General features: G+C 45.3%; 1 protein-coding gene across 4 annotated transcripts in view; it reads left to right on the forward strand.

Annotated features, from left to right (window-relative positions):
* Window positions 1–12,914, forward strand: part of ZDHHC5 (zinc finger DHHC-type palmitoyltransferase 5) — a 33,395-nt gene that overhangs the window by 16,040 nt on the left and 4,441 nt on the right. For all 4 annotated transcript variants that reach the window (XM_003826416.5, XM_063608181.1, XM_055094356.2 and 1 more), the window contains 6 exons: window positions 4,667–4,824; window positions 6,199–6,371; window positions 6,503–6,605; window positions 8,773–8,864; window positions 9,938–10,070; window positions 12,098–12,221. In XM_003826416.5, coding sequence (XP_003826464.1) covers window positions 4,667–4,824; window positions 6,199–6,371; window positions 6,503–6,605; window positions 8,773–8,864; window positions 9,938–10,070; window positions 12,098–12,221 — 783 coding nt within the window. The remainder of the gene's footprint in view (window positions 1–4,666; window positions 4,825–6,198; window positions 6,372–6,502; window positions 6,606–8,772; window positions 8,865–9,937; window positions 10,071–12,097; window positions 12,222–12,914) is intronic.

Genomic DNA, 12,914 nt, shown 5'->3' on the forward strand with positions numbered 1-12,914 from the left:
AGAAGAGTTAGGAGGAGGAGAAATAGAACAAAGTGGGAACTAAGGAAAATTCATCAAGTAGCCGATGGTTGGCAGTATTAGAAATTAGAGAGCTCCAATAGTATGGAAACTCAAATTTCCCATTTTTTTTGGTAACTAATAATTAATTTTTTTTTTTTTTTTTTTTTTTTGAGACAGCGTCTCACTCTGTTGCCCAGGCTGGAGTGCAGTGGCGCAGTCACGGCTCACTGCAGCCTTGACCCCCCTGGCTCAGGTGATCTCCCACCTCAGCCTCCAGAATTGCTGGGACTACAGGCGGGGGCCACCACACACAGCTAATTTTTCTATACCTATTCTTGGTAGAGATGGGGTTTCCATATTGGCCAGGCTGGTATTGAACTCCTGACCTTGTGATTCGCCTGCCTCAGCTTCCCAATGTGCTGGGATTATAGGCGTGAGCCACCGCGCCTGGCCCAAAATTACTCTTTTAAGAAGTAAGCTGGCTGGGCACAGTGGTTCATGCCTGTAATCCCAGCACTTTGGGAGGCTGAGGTGGGCAGATCACCCGAGGTCGGGAGTTTGAGACCAGCCTGACCAACATGGAGAAAACCCATCTCTACTAAAAATACAAAAAATTAGCCGGGTGTGGTGGCACATGCCTGTAATCCCAGCTACTCGGGAGGGTGAGGCAGGAGAATTGCTACGGGAGGAGAGAGTTTTTTAGGATACAGAATTTAGCTTGTTTATAGCGTGCAGAGATGGAACCAGAGGAGAGAAGCTGAGGTTGAAGAAAGGTGATAATTGAAATTGGACTTTTAGAGGAAGGAGATGCTTTCCAGTACTTTTCTGAAGGTTATGCTTGCAGAAGAAGTAGGCTCTTTCTGGAATAGGAGGGGAGAGAACCATCATCAGTGGACTAAAAGGTAGAAAGAAAATAAGTTGACAAAGGTTGTCACTGATGACATGTAGTTTTCCTCTCAAATGTGAGGTTATTTTGCAAGAGTGAGACAAGTAGTTTCGGGCTGGCAACTCTGGTGAGATGAAGTTTTTCTGAAATTCACTGTAGGCTTGGCGTGGTGGCTCACATCTTAATCCCAGCACTTTGGGAGGCCAAGGTGGGCAGATCACCTGAGGTCAGGAGTTCAAGACCAGCCTGGTCAACATGGTAAAACCCTGTCTTTACTGAAAAATACAAAAATTAGCCCGACATGGTGATGGGTGCCTGTGATCCCAGCTACTTGGGAGGCTGAGGCAGGAGAATCGCTTGAGTGGGCGAGGCAGAGTTTGCAGTGAGCCGAGATTGTGCCATTGCACTCCAGCCTGGGCAACAGCAAGACTCCGTCTCAAAAAGAAAGAAAAAAAGAACTTCATTGTGCTCCCAAAGCCTACATCATTGTGCTTCGTTTGTGACTTCCCTTCAAAGATTGGGTGAGGGAAAAGAACTTTGTGTCCCTAAAGCCAAGAAAGGCTATTTTAATGAGCCTTTAATGTTCATTCATCAAATATTTATTGATGTAATATGGAAGGCACTATGATGGTCATTTGGGGTTTTTAAGAAGGTCATTGCTGGCCGGGCGTGGTGGCTTACGCCTGTAATCCCAGCACTTTGGGAGGCCAGGGCGGATCACTTGAGGTCAGGAGTTCGAGACCAGCCTGGCCAACATGGCGAAACCCCGTCTCTACTAAAAATATAAAAATTAGCCAGGCATGGTGGTGCACGTGCCTGTAACTCCAGCTCCTTGGAAGGCTGAGACAGGAGAATTGCTTGAACCTGGGAGGTGGAGGTTGTGATGAGCCGAGATTGCCCCATTGCACTCCAGCCTGGGCGATAAGAGCAAAACTCCATCTGGAGAAAAGTAAATAAAAAATAAAAAGGTCATTCCTTTCAAATAGCTCAGACTAGAAAGGAAGATAGGAAGACACCTCTATAAACAAATACACCATGGGCCGGATGCGGTGACTCACGCCTGTAATCCCAACTCTTTGGGTGGCCCAGGTGAGTGGATCACCTGAGGTTGGGAGTTCGAGACAAACCTGACCAACATGGAGAAACCCTGTCTCTACTAAAAATACAGAATTAGCCGGGCGTGGTGGCGCATGCCTGTAATCCCAGCTACTCGGGAGGCTGAGGCAGGAGAATCGCTTGAACCCGGGAGGTGGAGGTTACTGTGAGCTGAGATTGCGCCACTGCACTCCAGCGACAGTGTGAGACTACGTCTCAAAACAAACAAACAAAAAACAAATACATTGTGTAAGAGTAATCAAAGAGATCACTTCTGGTAGATGATGATGTAGAAGGATCAGACATTTCAAAATAAGGAGCATTGCAACTGGGCATGCTGGTGCCCACCTGCGGTTCCAGCTACTTGGGAGGCTGAGGTTGGAGGATCAGTTGAGCCCAGGAGTTCAGGGCTGCAGTGAGCTGTGGTCGCAGCACAGCACTCCAGCCTGGGTGATAGAGCAAAACTCTCTTAAAAGAAAAATAGCATTTGAATTTTTTCCCTTTAAAAGAAAAAAATCTTTTTTTTTGAGACAGAGTCTCACTCTCTGTTGCCCAGGCTGGAGTGCAGTGGCTCCATCTCGGCTCACTGCAACCTCTGCCTTTCGGGTTCAAGCAATTATTCTACCTCAGCCTCCCAAGTCGCTGGAATTACAGGAGCGTGCCACCGTGCCTGGCTAATTTTTGTATTTTTAGTAGAGATGGGGTCTCACCATGTTGGCCAAGCTACTCTGGAACTCCTGATCTCAAATGATCCACCTGCCTCACCCTCCCAGAGTGCTGGGATTACAGGCATGAGCCACTGTGCCTGACCAAAAGAAAAAATCTTTTATTTAAAGATTTCAATAAGTAGTGCACATTCATTATGTACGAAGTACAAAAAAGGCAAAACATTACCTATAATTTCACAGACCAGAGCTAACTACTGTTATATTGTGGTATATATCCTTGCAATATTTTGAAGACTTAAAAAATATATGTGTATATTTATGTATACCATGTATCTGCAGTATATATTTGTGTGTGTGTGTGTGTGTGTGTGTTTTTTTCCAGACAGTGTCTTACTCTGTCACCAAGGCTGGAGTGCAGTGGCATGATCTTGGCTTACTGCAACCTCTGCCTCCCAGATTCAAGCCATTCTCCTGCCTCAGCCTCCCAAGTAGCTGGGATTACAGGCGTGTGCCACCACCCCTGGTTAATTTTTATATTTTTTGTAGAGATGGGGTTTCGCCATTTTGGCCAGGCTGGTCTTGAACTCCTGGCCTCAAGTGATCTGCCCTCCTTGGCCTCCCAAAGTGCTGGGATTACAGGCATGAGCCACCGTACCCGGCTGTACAGTTCTTTACCTAGCATTTCTTGTGATGTAAATATGAAAAAATGCTATGTAAAGAAATCAGTAAAATTTGAAAACTTAATTTTTAATTCCACACTATCATCTATTTAATTTTTCCTTCCCACATTTCCTTCCCACAATTGCTCTGGGTGCGGTGGCCCATGCTTGTAATCTTAATACTTTGGGAAGCTGAGGCTGGTGGATTGCCTGAGCTCAGGAGTTTGAGACCAGCCTGGGGAACACGGTAAAACCCCGTCTCTACTAAAAATACAAAAAATTAGCTGCCGAAGTGGCGTGTGCCTGTAATCCCAGCTATTTGGGAGGCTGAGACAGAAGTATCACTTGAACCCGGCAGGCGGAGGTTGCAGTGAGCCAAGATCACGCCCTTGCACTCCAGCTTGGGTAATAGAGCAAGACTCCGTCTCAAGAAAAAAAAAAAAAATTGCTAACTGTATATGAGAAGGCAAATAATGTCTTTTAAGTTTTGAAATGGGATGGTGGGTTTCTGATAGCTGAAAATTGAGAGAAAGGGCATTTATGCTTGTGCAACAAATAATACTGAAATACGTATATGTAGAGAAAATTCATAGAGTAGGGGAAGACATTTTGGGAAAGGATTTTTTTTTTTTTTTTTTTTAAGTTGAAGATGAAGTCTTGCTGTGTTGCCCAGGCTTGAGTGCAGTGGCGTGATCTCAGCTCACTGCAACCTCCGCTTCCCGGGTTCAAGCGATTCTCTTGCCTCAGCCTCCTGAGTAGCTGGGACTACAGGTGCATGCCATCACACCAGGCTAATTTTTGTGTTTTTAGTAGAGACGAGGTTTCACCATGTTGGCCGTGCTGGTTTTGAACTCCTGAGCTCAGGCAATCCGCCCTTCTCGGCCTCCCAAAGTGTTGGGATTACAGGCGTGAGCCACCATGGTTGGCTGGGCAAAGGATTTGTGCCTGGAAAAAAAGGTTGATGTTAGTTCCTCTCTTGGATTGCTATAGTTCACTCATATAAATGTAGATACTGAACTCTTATGCAAACTCATTATGTATGTGCTTTGATATGTAAACTATTTCTTTAAAATATATTCATATACTTAAACCAAATAACACCAGCAGATGCATACGAGAGCTACCTCTTGAGTCATTTTATCTCGAACCTCACTTCCCAATGCAGAATAAATTGCTTCCTCATCCATGTTCCCATAGTGTTGTATAAAGACCTGACCTCACAGTCTTATAGTTCCTAGTCTCACTCATTAGACTGTGAATTCCTCAAAGGCAGAAGCTATATTTTAAACATCATTGAATCCCTAGCACTTACTACAGTTCTGGCATAGTTGTTTTTAATTGACTTTTCCTCTCTACAGCTGAGGAGGATGAAGACAAGGAAGATGATTTCCGAGCTCCCCTTTACAAAACAGTGGAGATCAAGGGCATCCAGGTGCGCATGAAATGGTGTGCCACCTGCCGCTTCTACCGTCCCCCTCGATGTTCCCACTGCAGTGTCTGTGACAACTGTGTGGAGGTAAGCACCCTGGGTGGGGTAAGACTTCATGCTTAACCTTCATTGTCTTCATCCTAACCATATAATAGATTCTTAGCTTCGGATGTGGTATAGTCCTGTCTAACTACGTTGGCCACATGGTCCAGCTCTGTCAAATGGTGTTAATAATGACATGGCATGAGAGGCAGAGCATAAATATTATTGCAGGAGGGAAGCTTTAACTCGATATGGGCATAGGCTTTCTTTTTTATTTATTTTTACTTTTTGTAGTGATGAGGTCTCACTGTGTTGCTTGGACTGTCTCAAATTCCTGGCTTCAAGTGATCCTCATGCCCTGGCCTCCCAGAGTGCTGAGTGCTGGGATTACAGACATGAGCCATTGCACCAGCAGGGTGTAGGCTTTCTTGACACCAAGATTTATAGTTCTAGCCTTCTATCTATTGGCTCAGTTTTGGTTATTTATCCTGGCTTTGCATTTTCTCTTCCAGAAAATCATGCTGTTGTGTTTCAATTTGTTGTAGTTCCTTTCCTGCCTGTCCTTCTGCATCCCTTGTCCTTTTTCCATTCCATTTTCACTTAGCTATAAGCAGTTACCTGCCAAATCTTCCTTCTAATTCTCTTTTCTTATGAATCTTGATGTTTCTGCAAAACCTCTGACATTCATCACTTTTAGAGTTCCTTGGTCACATAGGATAAACGTTGAGAGCCGGCCTTGGTCTTTTTTATATATATATATTTATTTATTTATCGAGATGGAGTCTCGCTCTGTTGCCCAGGCTGGAGTGCAATGGCGCAATCTCGGCTCACTGCATCCTCCGCCTCCCGGGTTCAACCGATTCTCCTGCCTCAGCCTCCTGAGTAGCTGGGATTACAGGCACGCGCTACCACGCCTGGCTAATTTTTGTATTTTTAGTAGAGATGGGGTTTCACCATGTTGGTCAGGCTGGTCTTGAACTCCTGACCTCGTGATCTACCCGCCTCGGCCTCTCAAAGTGCTGGGATTACAGGCGTGAGCCACCTCACCCGGCCAATTTTTTTTTTTTTTTTAGAGATGGGGTCTTGCTATGTTGCCCAGTACAGTGGCTATTCACAGGCAGTCATCATAGTTCACTACAGCCTTGAACTCCTGGGCTCAAGCCCCAGCCCCCCAAGTAGCTGGGACTACAAGTGTGCACCACTACGCCTGGTTTGGCCTTGGCCTTTGACCAACCTCTGGAAGGTCTCCCTTGCAGATTTATAGAGCAAAATAAACTGGATTTAATTTTGAACTAATTGGTGACCATGATCATAAATTAGTAAAACCAAAACTTAGCTGCCATTTGTTTCTCTTCTTGACAGAAGTAATTTAATGCTATGGTCCAGGGATGCCTCTCATCTGTCTCTCTTTGTCCCTAGGAATTTGATCATCACTGCCCCTGGGTGAATAACTGTATTGGTCGCCGGAACTACCGTTATTTTTTCCTTTTCCTCCTTTCCCTGACAGCCCACATTATGGGTGTGTTTGGCTTTGGCCTCCTTTATGTCCTCTACCACATAGAGGAACTCTCAGGGGTCCGCACGGCTGTCACGTATCCTTCAAGGCCTTTTAGATTGTGGGATTGGAAGGGGGAGGAATGAGGGCTAAAGGGAAAATGGCTGCAGTAGGGGCTGGGGAAAGTGAGGTCATGTTGCTCTGTTCTCCTTGATTGTTTGGCATCAGAATGGCAGTAATGTGTGTGGCTGGCTTATTCTTCATCCCTGTAGCTGGCCTCACGGGATTTCACGTGGTGCTGGTGGCCAGGGGACGCACAACCAATGAACAGGTATGGAGAGAAGTGATGAGAGACCCCTGAAGAGCAGGTCATGTCTCTTTAGCCTTCTGATTAGTGTGCAGTGTAGTGCTTCCACAAAGAGATGCTTAATGAATACTTTTCATGATTATGTAGAGATTAATGGTAGGGAGTGAGGTAGTCCTAGTTCCTTATGTAAGTGTAGAGGCCATGTAAGAATAGAAGCCATTTCTCACATATACACCATGGAATACTATGCAGCCATAAAAAAGGATGAGTTCTTGTCCTTTGTAGGGACATGGATGAATCTGGAAACCATCATTCTGCGCAAACTGTCGCAAGGACAGAAAACCAAACACCGCATGTTCTCACTCATAGGTGGGAACTGAACAATGAGAACACTTGGTCACGGGGTGGGGAACATAACACCCTGGGGCCTGTTGTGGGGCAGGGGGAGGGGGGAGGGATAGCATTAGGAGATATACCTAATGTAAGTGACGAGTTAATGGGTGCAGCACACCAACATGGCACATGTATACATATGTAACAAACCTGCATGTTGTGCATACGTACCCTAGAGCTGTAAGTATAATAATAATAAAGATACTCTCAAAGAGATACTAAGACAATAGAGATAAAGGCTGAATTTTGCCCTAAAATATCTTTTTTTATTTTTTATTTTTTTGAGACAGAGTCTTGATCTGTCGCCCAGGCTGGCATCCAGTGGCGTGATCTTGGCTCACGGCAACCTCTGCCTCCTGGGTTCAAGCGATTCTCCTGCCTCAGGCTCCCAAGTAGCTGAGATTACAGATGTGCATCACCACGCCCAACTAATTTTTGTATTTTTAGTAGAGACAGGGTTTCACCATGTTGGCCAGGCTGGTCTCGAACTCCCGACCTCAGGTGATCCACCCACCTCAGCCTCCCAAAGTGCTAAAATATCTTTTATTTATTTATTTATTGTAATTTTAGTAGACACGGGGTTTCACCATGTTAGCCAGGATGGTCTCGATCTCTTGACCTCGTGATCCGCCCACCTCGGCCTCCCAAAGTGCAGGGATTACAGGCATGAGCCGCTGCGCCCGGCCTAAAAATATATTTTATAACAAAATAATATCTATCTCCAAAGAAAGTCTTGGATGGTTTGGCATCATCACCTGAAATATCAATTGAGAGACCCAAACCAAACTGAAACTAGACAATATAGCATAAAGAATAAGATGATAGTTTTTTAAACAATACTCACCATAGAACTTGGTATCCAAATAATAATATTCTTTCTTTAGTTTGTCAAAAATCATATTAATAGATTTTTAAATTTAAAGTGTAGCAAGACATATGTATATGTACATATATGTTCATATACATATAAATATTTAAGATCTTCCTAAAAAAAAAAAAGAATAGAGGCCACTTCTTAGTTAACAGACATTTACTATATGCCCACTGGATACTGGAGAATTTAGGCTCTGAGTTTATAGAAACAGTGAAAGACTTAGGCTAGCCCTCAAGAAGCTTATAGTGCTGCTTACAGGAAAGCAATGATTTTTGTGCATATAATAGTAGCTAACCTTAATTGCTTTTTTTTTCTTTTTTGAGACAGAGAATCGCTTTGTCACCCAGGCTGGAGCCCAGTGGCTGGAGCCCACTGGCTGGGGCGCAGTGGCACGATCTCGGCTCACTGCAACCTTTGCCTCCTGGCATCAAGCAATTCTCCTGCCTCAGCTACCCAAGTAGCTGGGATTGCAGGTGCCTGACACCATGCCCGGCTAGTTTTTATATATTTTTATAGTAGAGATGGGGTTTTGCCATGTTGGCCAGTTTGGTCTCAAATTCCTGACCTCAGGTGATCCACCTGCCTCAGCCTCCCAAAGTGCTGGGATTACAGGTGTGAGCTGCCATGCCCAGCCCTTAATTGCTTATTCTTTATCTTAGTTTTCAATATTTAGAAAGCTATCCCATTTTACATGAGGAAACTGAGGTTTTGCGTCAGCAACCATGAGGTAGACCTAGGATTTGAACTAAGGACCCTGACTATAGATTCCCTGCTCTTAACCATAACATATATAAATTTCTTGTGTTTTACTCATTTGCATAGCCCTCAGATAGTGAGTGCACAATAACTTGTAATAGATTTGTATTTTGGCCTTTGGAAGTCAAGGTCTCATCTTCTAACCTGGTAATTTTTTTCTCCCTCTAGGTTACGGGTAAATTCCGGGGAGGTGTGAACCCCTTCACCAATGGCTGCTGTAACAATGTCAGCCGTGTTCTCTGCAGTTCTCCAGCACCCAGGTACACCTATCCCTTTGGTCTAGTGTTTACCATTGGTCAGAACTTTTATCTTCTTTGGGCTTGTTCTGGTAAAGGAGGGGTCTGGTGAGAGCCTTTAGGAAGGGTTCTCTATCTTAGAATGTTAAGTACCCACTCTATCTTAGAATGGTAAGTACTCTATCTTAGAATGGTAAGTACCTACATGCCCATCCTTTAGTGCAGTGGTCCCTAACCTTTTTGGCAGCAGGGACCGGTTTCATGGGAGACACTTTTTCCACAGATGGGGGCTGGGGTGGGGTGGTTTCAGGATGAAACTGTTCCACCTCAGATCATGAGGCATTCGATTCTCATGGCTGGGTGTGGCGGCTCACACCCAGCACTTCGGGAGGCCGAGGTGGGCGAATCACTTGAGGTCAGAAGTTCAAGTCCAGCCTGGCCAATATGGTGAAACCCCTTCTCTACTCAAAATACAAAAATTAGCTGGGCAAGGTGGCAGGCACCTGTAATCCCAGCTACTTGGGAGGCTGAGGCAGGATAATTGCCTGAACCCAGGAGGCAGAGGTTGCAGTGAGCTCAGAGCACACATACAACCTAGACTGCTTGCATGTGTAGTTTACAACAGGGTTCTAGGGTTTGCGCTCCTAAGAGAATCTAATGCCTCCGCTGATCTGACAGGAGATGGAGCTCAGGTGATAATGCTCGCTGGCCCACTGCTTACCTCCTGCTATGTGGCCCAGTTCCTAACAGGCCATGAACCGGTACTGGTCTGCGGCCCAGGGTTGGGGACTCCTGCTTTAGTGGACACTGTGAATTCCATTGATATTCTTCAGGTATTAAGGTAAATCTTTGAGAATTGAGGGTGAATAAGATACACTCTAAAGTGCTTTCCTTGAGCTAGGTATCTGCTCACAAAGGCCTAGTCCTGCTGCAGTCCTTCACAGAATCAATTCTGTTTATTGCTAAGTAAGTGATGGCCAAAACTGCAATTACTTTTTTACCAACCTAATAAAAATGCTTTACACAAACAGTAGATACTTTAAAATATAAATGAATGAAAGCTCTCTCGCTCTGTCTCTCTCTCTCTCGACACTTAGATATTTGGGGAGACCAAAGAAAGAGAAGACAATTGTAATCAGACCTCCCTTCCTTCGACCAGAAGTTTCAGATGGGCAGATAACTGTGAAGATCATGGATAATGGCATCCAGGGAGAGCTGAGGAGAACAAAGGTGAGGAATTTAGAGAAGTCAAGCTAGATAACATGGAAGTCTCACCCAAGGCAAAGAGATGGAAGCTTGCTTTAGTTTCCTTTGTTTTTTTGTTTTTTTGGTTTTTTTTTTTTTGAGACAGTCTTGCTCTGTTGCCCAGGCTGGAGTGCAGTGGTGCTCAGTGCAAACTCTGCCTCCCAGGTTCAAGCAATTCTCCTGCCTCAGCCTCCCGAGTAGCTGGGATTACAGGTGTCCGTCACCTTGCCTGGCTAATTTTTGTATTTTTAGTAGAGATGGGGTTTTGCCATGTTGGCCAGGCTGGTCTCGAACTTCTGACCTCAGGTGGTCTGCCCACCTCGGCCTCCCAAAGTGCTAGGATTACAAGCATGAGCCACCACGCCTGGCCCATATTTCTTACAGTGTTTATCACTTACTAATTTGTGTTAAAATTACTTAAATACAAATCTTGTTTTCTACATTAGATTTTTTTTTTTTTGAGAGGGAGTCTTGCTCTGTTACCTAGGCTGGACTCCAGTGGTATGATCTCAGCTCACTGCAACCTCTGCCTCCCAGGTTCAAGCGATTCTCGTGCCTCAGCCACCTGGGTAGCTGGGACTACAGGCATGCGCCACCACGCCTGACTAATTTTTGTATTTTCAGTAGAGGCAGGGTTTTCCTATGTTGGCTAGGCTGGTCTCAAACTCCTGACCTGAAGTGATCCAACCCCCTCAGCCTCCCAAAGTGCTAGGATTATAGGTGTGAGCCACTGCACCCGGCCCTACATTAGACTTTAAGTTCATTAACAATAGAAAATGAATTCATTCATTTCCATGTCTTCATAGGACTTAACAGCTTACAGCTAGATGGTAGGAGCTAAACAAGTAGTTGTTGGTTTAAATGGGCAAATAAGTGACAGAATTAAAACCTTTTTTAAACCCTTTCTTCTGCCAGGTACAGTAACTCATGCCTGTAATCCCAGCACTTAGCGAGGCTGAGGTGGGAAGATCGCTTGAGTTCAGGAGCTCAAGACCAGCCTGGACAACATAGCGAGACTCCATCTCTAAAATAGACTAAAATAAAAAATAGAAAAATTTTCTGGCTGGGCGTAGTGGCTTATGCCTGTAATCCCAACACTTTGGGAGGCTGAGGTGGGTGGATCACCTGAGGTTGGGAGCTCGAGACCAGCCTGACCAACATGGAGACGCCCTGTCTCTATTAAAAATACAAAATTAGCTGGGCATGGTGGCGCATGCCTGTAGTCCTAGCTACTTGGGAGGCTGAGGCAGGAGAATTGCTTGAACCCGGGAGGCGGAGGTTGCAGTGAGCCGAGATCATGCCATTGCACTCCAGCCTGGGCAACAAGAGTGAAACTCCATCTCAAAAAAAAAAAAAAAAAATTAGCCAGGCGTGGTGGCACATGCCTGTAATCCTAGCTGCTTGGGAGGCTGAGGCACGAGAATCGCTTGAACCTGCGAACCAGAGGTTGCAATGAGCCGTGATCACGCCACTGCACTCCAGCCTGGGTGACTGAGCAAGACTCCATTTCAAAAAAAAAAAAAAACCAACTTTTCTTCATCTAATGCTATACCCAAACTGATTCTTGTGCCTTGTCTTCCAGTATAGTTGAGAAATATATGATAGTCAGTGGCTCATGTCTATAATCCCAACATTTAGGGTGGCCAAGGTGGGGTGATATTGCTTGAGGCCAGGGGTTCAAGACCAGCTTGGGCAACATGGCGAGACCCCCATCTCTACAAAATAAAGTAAAATAAATTAACTGGGTGTGGTGGCATGTGCCTGTAATCCCAGCTACTTGGGAGGCTGAGGTGGGAAGAGCACTTGAGCCTAGGAGTTGCAGGCTGCAGTGACCATGATCATGCGTACCACTGTACTCCAGCCTGGTCAACAGAGTAAGACCTTGTCTCAAAAAAAAAAAAAAAACAACACATGAGAATTGACTCCCAAATACCTCCCTCTTATATCAATTTAATACTTTGAGTTGCCATAATGCTCAATTTCTAAATCTGATTTTCCCTCCATCAATCCAGTCTAAGGGAAGCCTGGAGATAACAGAGAGCCAGTCTGCAGATGCTGAACCTCCACCTCCTCCTAAGCCAGACCTGAGCCGTTACACGGGGTTGCGAACACACCTTGGCCTGGCTACTAATGAGGGTAAGGGCTGCCTTGATTTGCAAGATACTAGAACTAGGGGCAGGATTGAGAAGGTTGCTTATGAGCTGTGGAAGACAGGCAAGGGCTGGGAGATATTACTCGTGTTGTGACTTTAAACACCCAACAGTTGGTACTTGTGCTACTTTGCAACTGAAAGAGAAGAGAGGCCATTTAGCTATTGGCAGTGAATGGGACTTTTGCCGGGAAAATGGTCAGCCTCTAGGCAGACCAGAGAACATCACAGGACCTTTTTGGTGCATTTACCTACCCTGAATTCTGGGCTGGTGTGAGTCTTTAAAAGTCTTGATTTCAGCGAAGGGTATATCTATTCCTACCTTGTCCTCTCCCTGTACTTAAGGAACCCTAGGCAGATAAAGTGAACAACTCATAGACTAGACGCAGTGGCTCACACCTGTGATCCCAGCACTTTGGGAGGCCAACGCAGGAGGATTGCTTGAGCCCAGGAGTTCAAGACCACCCTGGGCAACATAGCAAGACTGTGTCTCTACAAAAAATTTAAAAAAGTTAGCTGGGCATGGTGGCATATGCCTGCAGTCCCAGCTACTCAGGAGGCTGAGGTGGGAGCCCAGGAGTTCAAGGCTCCAGTGAGCTATAATCGTGCCACTGCACTCTAGCTTGGACAGTAGAGTGAGACCCTGTCTCTTAAACCAAAAAACTGCTTGTAAAATAGTG

Source organism: Pan paniscus, chromosome 9 (assembly GCF_029289425.2).
Source record: "Pan paniscus chromosome 9, NHGRI_mPanPan1-v2.0_pri, whole genome shotgun sequence".
Taxonomy (NCBI): Eukaryota; Metazoa; Chordata; class Mammalia; order Primates; family Hominidae; genus Pan; species Pan paniscus.